Source organism: Octodon degus, unplaced genomic scaffold (genome assembly GCF_000260255.1).
Source record: "Octodon degus isolate 3935 unplaced genomic scaffold, OctDeg1.0 scaffold00228, whole genome shotgun sequence".
NCBI lineage: Eukaryota > Metazoa > Chordata > Mammalia > Rodentia > Octodontidae > Octodon > Octodon degus.
In genome coordinates this window covers 869,597-879,924 of record NW_004524804.1, presented here as the reverse complement: position 1 = coordinate 879,924, position 10,328 = coordinate 869,597, and the positions used below count along the sequence as shown (strand labels likewise).

Sequence of the window (10,328 nt, the reverse complement as noted above, 5' to 3'; positions counted from 1 at the left end):
AGTGTCCATGATGCTTACGGGTGGCCAGGTGTCACTTGTGGGACTGAGCTACTGCTATTTCCCTGATATCCACCCTGTAGACCCAGACAGAATGATGACTCATGGGGTGCAGGAGAAGCCCATTTGTAGAGTATGTTGATGGAAATATTTTGCTGCTGTATACAAAAGGGTAACTGAAGGACTGCAGTTGTATACCTCTCATTCTCCTGTGTTTGTTTGCTCTATTTGGCGGGTTCTTTCCATTCTCATTCATGGAGTTAATGGCCATTTTGCTCCCTCTATAGAACATCTTTTAGTAGTCTGTGTAGGCTTGGCTTTATCATCATGAAATTCTAAAGTTGTTCTTTGTCATGGAAATATTTCACTTCTCCATTATACTTCAAAGAGTTTTGCAGGGTATATCAGTCTGGGTTGGAATTTGTTTTCTTGCAAGACCTGAAATACTTTGCTCCATGCTCTTCTTGACTTGATGTTTTGTGAAATCTGTTGTTATTCTGATGGGTTTTCCTTTAAATGTGATCTGTTTTATTTTCTCTAGCAGCTTTTAGTATACTGTTTCTGAGCTGAATTTCTGGGATCTTGACTATTATATGTCTTGATGTGTTTTTAATTGGGTTGATGTTATTTGGAGTTCTATATGCTTCGGTTGCCTGAAAAGTCAGATTGTTTCCCCATATGTGGGAAGTTTTCTGCTATTACTTCTGTCCATATTCTTTTTATATCATTTTTCATTGATGCCTATTAGTCTTACGTTGTTCATCTTTGCATTGTCTTTCAGGTGATGAATTATTTTTTCCTGTATCCTAGTTGTTTTTAAGAGATCTTTTCTTACCTTTTCAGTAGCTACAACAGTGTCTTCAAGGTCTGAAAGTCTATTTCACTTCATTGATTTGTGAGGACTCCTGCACTTACATAATATATCTTTCCACATGAGTTCCATTTTGCTTGGATTATGTTCTATTAACATATTTTTGGACAACTATTTTCAGCACACAAAAGCCACTCGCTGATGGTCCCAGTATATCACTCTTAATCCTGACTCCAAGTGGCACTGTCTCATAGCTCCCAGGTGTTCTTCATTCTATCATCAATCTCCTATTCTTAGAGCTTGCTTCCACCTGCCTCTGAAGTAACCCTTTCACAAGTCAACAGGGCTCTTCAGGTTGCACTACTCTGCTACCTTTTATGTCCTGTTTTCATATCTCTTATCTTCATTGCTCATATCCAAATTATATCTCATGGCCCATTATTTCCATTGTATTTATTCAACACAGCCTTACTGAGTGCCTACAATTTCTTGGCACTTTATTGAGCGGTGCTGAAAAACCCTGTCTTTTTGCAGCTGTTATTCTAGTAGACAGACAACAGAGAAAAGTAGTATTATTTCAGTCAGAATTTAGACCAGAAGTGAAAGGACTAGCTAGAAAAGACATCAAAATGTACCATTTTCTTCACAGAGTAACAGAAAGAAAGAGTAAATTAAGGGAAGAGTTCTCTCTGGATATGATACTTGAAAATGAAGGCAGAAGAGAGTCAAGTCATGAAGTGGCAAAGCTATACTCCTTAGTCTGGCATGCTGGACCACATGTCTTTGTGTGACATTTAGTACAACATTGAATATATATGTACGTGCATACATACACATTCAGTTCTGGGTATATCACACCTCCATGTTCTATGTGCTTACTATGGAGAAAATTACTTAACACAGTGAAGAAAACACTTTGTATTTAAGACCCACGACTCAGTTGAGCATCCTCTGGTCAACACGTTTTTCTACTCTTTGTAACTACAGCTTCAAAACTTGTCTGTTCTTAAAACACAGGCTCAACAAAGAAATTCTTCAGGGAAAACACAGAGGCTCACAGGCAAAAGCACCCAACTACCAAGCTCTCTACTCCATAACCACCAAGAGCACCCCCTTTCTCCAAAGGCCAATTGTTCCACTTTATTCTTAAATTCTCCTCCTCTCACCTTGTCAGTAACACCACTTTATCATTTCTTTCCATACAACAGCGCTCAGCCTCAACCTCTGTACCCGAAATAAAGACACCACTCCGTATGAGAACTGCACCAATAATAAAGGGGTTGCTGCTAGAGAAGGCTGTTCAGCCCCGGAATTGTTCAAGAACAAGCTGCGTGCTTGGCAATACAGAAGTGTAGTAAATGTGCAGGCTGGAGGTTGAACCAGGCATCGGTAAGATCCCTCATCTCAAGAATTTCTGACGCAGGGACAGCAGAAGTGGTGTACTGGGAAGCTCTGCTACATATTAGTGTTACACAGCCAATAGCTAAACCCTTAGGTGGATCTGTGGACTTTTTCCTTCTGAACGCAAGATGTCTGTCACCACATTTAAAGCAACAGTCTTCAGACTTAACTGAAAGGAGGTGCACAATTATCCTTCCTCACCTGTCATCAAAGACCAAGGAGAACTGTAGGTTTTCCAGCTTTGTAGCGAGCTCCAGCTACAAAGGAGTGAGCCTGTAGCCACACTTTGCTTTCTCAAATGCTGTGATGCTAGCTAGGGATGACAGAAGTATCATCAGGAGATTTTCATACATGTATCCAGCCTACTTAAAAGCAACAATGCAGAAGGCTAGAACCCCTCTAAAATATGCCTCAATAAATTATGTAAAAAAGTTACTGCATTATCATACTACCTTTGTAATATAGTGCTACCAATCAAGTTTTCATGTTTGCAGAGAGCAGTGAGAACAAAAATTGCTCTAATCTCATTATATTCCCACCACAGATCCTCAAAATATACAGTATTTCGAAGTTCAGAAAACAAGGATTTTGCCTATGATTTTGTAATTGTATATAAGCAAAAGTAACCTTTTATTTATACTATTTATTCTATCAGGGAACTCCTAAATAAATTTTTAAAAGTCATCTCCCACAAACAGGGCACACGTGTGTATGTGTATGCGTATGTATGTATGTATCCATCAGAGGTAAAACTGCCCTGGCCCACTGCCTTTGCTAACATTTCAAACAGGCTCATTTCCCAAATACTTCATTACAAGTTAACACTGTATAGTTCAACACAGAAATCTGTAAAGTCACATTAAAAAAGCAGAAATTGTATTACAAAATAATAAATTTAAATGGTTGTGCTTGTAAGCTAACAAAAAACTTAAAAAAATAATTTTAGGGCTGTTTAAAATATAAGTTTACTAGTCAGTAACTATATATAGTAAGTACAGAAAAGTAAGTACTTCTATGATAACTGCAATCATTCCATACTACAAAAATGTACTAATAAAAATGCTAAAAAGTTAAAAATTAAAAGTTAATTTCTAAGATGTACTAAATTTAGGATTTAAAATGTCTTGTACTTAATTTCACTTGTTCACCTACTTTTAGCAATAATAAAAACAAGACTGGGGTGTAACTCAGTGGTAGAGCACCAAGGAACAAGGGAAGGAGGGAGGGAAGGAGAGGGAGGAAGACAGGTATAGCTCCTCAGTAAACTGAAGTTGCTATGAAAGCGTAAGTGTGGAGCTTTCCAGTTCAGTCATAAGCCCACTAATAGCTACAGTCAAATGAACAAAACATTCAAAGTCTAGGAGAATTCCACTGCAACTACTCTGTTTAAAATTCTGGTAACAGAAGATCAAGTACAATTTCACAACTCCACTTCCTAACTAAACGCCATGTGTGTAGATGAAGCATAACCATTTACATCTATACACACATGCACACATATTATGTATGTACACAGATTCGTTATGTATCAACAGAGAATCATGAAACTCCTTGGAATGGGTGAAAATGAACCAAATGCCAAGGAAAACAGCTTCTCACCTGGTAAATATCAGAAGTGTGTGTGTTTTTTTTTTTTTTTTTTTAACGCCGAATGCCTTCAAGGCATGACTGGCTGTATTGTGTTGTGGGGATCGAACCCAAGCAACCTGGGCCTGACTGTTTTGTTGAAGCAGCCACTTAAAGAACTGAGCTACCGGGCAGGCCCCCTCACCTGGTAAATATCAGACAGACTGCTGCTTCCGGAGTCGCTGGTGATGCTGCATCCTGAGTGGCTAGAAGACACGTGGCTCACCTGGGGGTGGAGACTGTCGGTGAGGTGCAGTTTGGTGAAGTCTGCAGGAAGCTGTGGAAGGAGCAGGAAAGCCAGGGTTACGACATGAGCCTACAACTTCATGAAGATATTTTAATACTCTAATACTGTATTCTATTTTAATCGTTGAGCCCAAAATGTTGTTAGGAAAGAACTTTCAAATTCACAAAATCCTAATTACTACCCCTAAAAATCACAAAATAAATCTTAATGCAAGGAACTTTAATACTAAATTCATATTGGGCCAGGGAGATAGCCCAGTAGAATAAGTGCTTGCCCAAGTACAAAGTCCTGAGTATAATCCCCAGTCCTGGGGGGGGGGGGGATACTACATCCAATGCTTCAAAAGGTGGGTTTGGTAATTAAGATGAACTTGGGCAAGCACTTAATTTAGTCAAATATAATATGCTTTTTATATATCCAGGTGGGAATTAAGCAGTTGGTAATGACAAATACAACTTAGGGGCAAGAAATAGCTTAGATAAGAAAAGAGTTTGAAGGTTCTTTTATGATTGCTATTTAATAGTTAAAAAATTAGCATCTTAGAATCAACAGACTGCCACACAAGTAACTGTACTAGTGTACCACATGCACACCTGCTCATGCTCACACACACAATGCTCTACTTGTGCATGTTTTAAAATAGCCTCTATTAAAATAAATACATTTGGGGTTGGCCAGATAGCTCAGCGGATTAAAGCAGCTGCTTAGGCAGGCGCAGGTGCATGCCATGCCGTGCTATCCCTGTCCCTGGGGTGTGCTGAGATGGCGACCGAGACTGGGCGTTGTGGCGTGCACCTGTAATCTCAGCACTTGGGAGGCTGAAAGCAGGAGGATCACTTGGAGTCTGATCTGTGTAGTGAGACCCTGCAGACCCTGTACTAAATAAACATAAATAAACAAAGAATCCTTCAAATGCTCTACCACTCCACGCACATTAGAGAAAATGATTGTAAAAGGAAACAGTTACACTTTCACTCATTCAGCAAACATCTGTGGACCTCTTTCTTACTTTGTACCAGTCAGTTGGTGAGACTAAGAAAACACTGCCCTCAGAAATCTTACATTTTTTCCAGTTATTACCAATCTTTTAAACTGAGAGGGGAAAAAAGGAGACTACATTTATGTATAATATAACCCTTGCAATACTGGCTAATGATACATACAACATTTCAAGATATATGCTACCTGTCTTCTTGAAATACTAACACTCTCTCTTCTCTTCCTGCATACTGATCTTCTTTAGCTAATAAATAATAAACATAAGGACTGTTAAAATCTAAGGGTTTATCTTATAACACTGCACCTCTCATTTGACCTCGCCTCTACACCTTCAAAAACTTACTGCTATTCCATAAGTTAAAATAAACCTCACTAGGGAGCTGATGAAGGTTTATGACAACGATCAAATGAGTTTTGCTACCTCAAACCTCCAAACAAATAAGCAAGATAAATTTGTTCCTCACAATCATACAGACCTGACACTATGAACAGATGACAGCACTCTTTGTCTTAAGACATTTAACAATATTTACAGACAATGACTTTCTGGGATACAAGATGCACAGAAGATTTAAACATGAATTCACTATGGGGCTTTTGATTAGATGGCCCATAAACAGATAAAGTCTTACGTTGGAAGAACTGGAGGATGTTTCATCAAATGTGTGAAATCCCTGCAAACAAAACCTATCTAAGAGTATTCTCTTTTCAAACTGATCAGCGAGGATGTGAAGCATCACAGAATTTAGGAGAGGAACAATTTCTCTATAATAAAAAGGTAAACACCTCTAAATTCAGAATTTATCTGTTTAGTTCATAATGTAGACTAAGGAAGCATTTGTAGGATTTCTTCAGGAATAATTTAAAGACAGACATCTACAGACATGTATTAAGGGCTATGATTTTGTGAAGCCAAGTGATGGTTATCAGATATTGAAATAATGTGCTCACAGCCCAGGATAAATAGCCTTCACCACAGCTACATTTCTATTTAATTCAGTTACTTCCTGCAGCTGAGGAAACATGATGGCTCAGGAATTTTAAAAGGAATCAATCGATAGGTGTAATTGGAGAGCAATAAACTGACTTCTAGTGATTATCTTTTACAGTTATGACTGAGGCTGACATATGTCACACACCCTCACTCTTTTTCAAATTAACCAAATATGCCAAATGAAGGTATCACTATCTAGTGAATGTTTTATTCACTAGAAGATCATTCAATACTCTGGTTTCTCTTCAGATCATGTAAATCTTTCGCCTTTTAAAAGAGCAGTCAAGTTTCAAGGACTCTCCTCCTGTGGAGATGGCACAGCCTGCAGAGCAGGTACTCTGGGCAGCGCACACCACTTGCTCGCTGTGCCCGACCGCCACTACCATCAGGATTACAGACCAGCAGGCCCAGAACTGCACAGACTGCCATTCACCCTGAAGGTGTGACTTGAGAGACCCCACTCAGGGGCAGAGAATAAAAGGCAGCTGTGTCCAATCCCAAGTGTGGAGAATGTTACACTGATAGGTGGTAATAAACCACAAAAGAAAACTACACCCAGTTTTTTTTTTTATTTTTTTAAAAATCTTTTTATTTATTTACTATTTGGTACAGGGTCTTGCTACGCAGCTTGGACTCATAGTGATCCCCCTGTCGCAGCCTCCCCAGCACTGGGATTACATGTATGTGCCACCACACCCGGTTTCAGTGGCCAGCACAGAATGCAGCACCAGGGATCAAACCTGGGTTGTTGCACTTGCCAGGCAGGCACTTAGATGGCCAAGCTATCTCCCCAGCCCCACACCCAGTTGTAAACATTGTTTTACTCTCTTCCTCCACTACTTTTCTATAAAATAGAATGAAATGATGCATTAAACTTAAGAGGAAATATACCCATAATTAGCATTAGCTTAGTGTCCCTTTAATTGGAAATGTGAGAGTAGGGGTCAGGGAGATTGCTCAGTGACATAAGTACCTGACTGGCAAGCCCAAGGTCTTGAGTTTAATCCCCAGTAAGGGGAGGGGGGCCTACATCCTAACACCTGCTACTGCAGGCAGGGTAAGCCTGAGAGGCTCCCATCTGGGCCCTGCCACACAGAACACAGAGCTGGCTAAGTAGGCCAAAGCCTAAAGTTTAAAAAGCTGGGGTTTTGAAGAGCCAAAAACCAAAATCAACATTAAGAAAAAAACTAGTAATTTTTCCACCATCAATAATGAACTGAGACAGAAATTAGTAAAACAATCTCACAATAACTTCAAAGAACAGCAGCAGCAGCAGCAGCAAAGGGGCCCACCTTATCAAAGAGGTGAAAGATCTCTAAGTGAAAATGACAGAACACTAACAAAAGAAACTGAAGAAGACAGAAGCTGGAACGACCTCCCATGTTCACAGACTGGCAGAATCAGCATTGTTAAAATGGCCATATTACCAAAAGTGATCTACAGATTCAACACAATTCATATCAAAATTCCAGTAACATTCTTCACAGAGATAGAAAAAAAAAAAATCTAAAATTCACATGGAAACACAAAAGACTGAATAGCCAAAAAGATCCTGAGTAAAAAAGAGCTGGAAGCATCATAATACCCACATTCAAGTAACACTAAAAAACTTTAGTGGCACATGGCTGAAATCCTAGCACTCTGGGAGACTGAGGCAAGAGTTCACAGGTTTTAGGCCCCTTTGGGCATCTTATTGAGATTCTGCCTCAAAATATTTTGTTTCAGAAAATGAAAAAGGGTTAGGAAGTAACTCAGTGGAAGAGTGTACCTAAATTTGAACCTCAGGACCACACCTACACAAATCACAAATTCTACTACAAAACCATAATGACTAAATCAGTCTAGTACTGACACAAAAACAGACCAATTGAATAGAAGGCACAGATACACACCCATACAAACACAAATACAGCCATGTGATTCTCAGGAGTCAAAGTTATATGGAGAAAAGATAGCCTCTTTGACAAGTGGTAGTGGAAAAAGTGAATGATCGTATGTAGAAGACCAAAGCTACATCCTGATCTCTCAACATGTACAAAAAAAAAAAAAAAAAAAAAAAAAAAAAATCAATTCAAAATAGATCAAAGACCTAGGAATTGCTAGAAGGAAATGGGAAACTCTTGAAGCCACAAACATAGGCAAAGACTTCCTAACAGGACTCCACAAGCACAGGAAATATAAGTAAGAAACAACAAATGGGACATTAAATTAAAAAGTTTCTACACGTCTAAGTAAACAACCAACAATGAAGAGATGCCCTACAGGATGGGAGCAAATCTCTACCAGCTACTCTTCTGAAAAATTAAGATCCAGAACAGACGAAGAATTGTAAGGAACCTACCACCAAAAAAATCAAATAGCCCAATCGACAAATGGGCAAACAGCCTGAACAAAGACTTCTCAAAAGTACAAATGGTCAATAAATATATGAAAAAAATGTTCAAAATCTTTAGCTATTAGGAAAAGTGCAAATAAAAACTACACTGATTTTCATCTGGCCCCAGTGAGAATGGTTATCAACAAGACAACAAATACATCCTGGCGAAGATTAGGAGAAAAAGCCATATGTCAGACATATTTGAATCTACCTTATGTTCAACTGCCTCCTAAATCAAGTGGCTGTGGACAGTAGTGCACCTTAGTTTCTTCTATGAAATGAACATTACAAGAAAATAACCACTATAACCAACAGCATCTACCCAACAGGTGCCCTGCTCTTCTTTTTCATTCCTTCTGCCTGTTTTTCCGATTGAAAGTCCCCAAAACTCATTTTTGCAACTGTCATACCTAGTACTACCATTATAGTAGATTATTTAGCATACATTCTCCCAAAAGACTATACATTACATTTTAAATAAATCATATATTTATACAGAGAAGCTTGCTGCATAAAATAGTGTATTTTTCAAAGCTTAATGACTTCTCTATGATGTGCTTACCATCCAATTATTCTTTTCATAAAAACTCTAATTTTCACTGCTTACATTTCTTTCAACATCATAACAACTTATGGAGTGTATGTTTTCAAGCATGCTCTTACTACACTTGATTGCAGATGCCTGCCAAATAGTCACATGTGGGGGCCAGCGAGATAACTCATTGGACTAAGCACCTACTTAGGCAAGTGCAGGGACCTAGGTTAGATCCCCTGTACCACATGCTGCACTGGCTGTGCCCCAGGGCACTCTGAGCTGGCTACCAAGACCAGGTGTGGTGGTGGCGCTCGCTTGTAATCCCAGCGCAGGGGAGGTGGAAACAGGAGGATCACTATGAGTCCGGGCTGCACAGTGAGACCCTGTACCAAGCTGTACCCCTCCCTGGAAGCTACAGGGAGGGGGTGGGCTGAGGGTTCACTGCGCTGCCTTGACAACTTCTCGCCATTTCCCTACACTGCAATTCTGTCTCACGAACTTACAGAGAGGACTTGGTAGTATGCTAAAGCTGACATTCATGAGTATCTCACATGGATTTCTGTCTAAACACAGGTCAAACATCCCTAAAAAACCTGAAACTGGTCAAAATTTGAAAGTTTTAAAGTCCCCTCACAACTTAAAAAAGAAAAACTCTCGACCTGTTCTGTGTGCATCACACAAGCACATTTAAAATAGTGTATAAAATTACATTGAAAAAATTTCTGGTCCCAGGCATGTGGAACTAGAGTACTAACCCTCTCCGGAAGCAGAAAGCCCCTCCCAGAGTTTTCTGGGCTAGAATTACAAAGTTCATTTTCTATAGTTGGGTAAATTATAATCTAAAATTTAATTCCAGCATTGTGAAATGGGAGTAATCTGAACAAAGTAGGGCACCTAATATCCATGATGAGGAAATCAATCAGAATCCTGAGTGGGGAAAAAAAGGTCTGTCGAGCACAGACGACAGACCATTTCCACCATGTGTTTCGGAAGGACGGCCATGGATGTCCCAGGAAAGTGCTGAGTAGAAGCCCACATCAAAATGCAGATGTGAACTCCCTTCCCAGGACGAGAAGGCAGCAATCTGACTTAAGCAGGGGATATTCCCAAGTGCATGCTAAGCCTGTGTCACCAGAGCCCAGACAGTCCAGCAGCCCATGTGCCATGTCTCTTTCCACAAACTTGCATGTACCTTATTTCTTTGACAGGTGTAATAATTATTTTATAGAAAAGGCAGAAAAGTGTTTTGCACTAGGATCAAACATGCAGGTGGTAGAGACGAAGTCCTGCTGTGGAGGACTGGTTCTGGACATGCACATCAGTAGTAATGTAATGTACTTA

At 39.6% G+C, this 10,328-nt stretch overlaps 1 protein-coding gene across 6 annotated transcripts in view; it reads right to left on the bottom strand.

The window, feature by feature from the left end:
• Positions 1-10,328, bottom strand: part of Rapgef2 (Rap guanine nucleotide exchange factor 2) — a 225,185-nt gene that overhangs the window by 44,940 nt on the left and 169,917 nt on the right. For all 6 annotated transcript variants that reach the window (XM_023705753.1, XM_023705754.1, XM_012517899.2 and 3 more), the window contains one exon: positions 3,981-4,112. In XM_023705753.1, the coding sequence (XP_023561521.1) occupies positions 3,981-4,112 (132 nt within the window). The remainder of the gene's footprint in view (positions 1-3,980; positions 4,113-10,328) is intronic.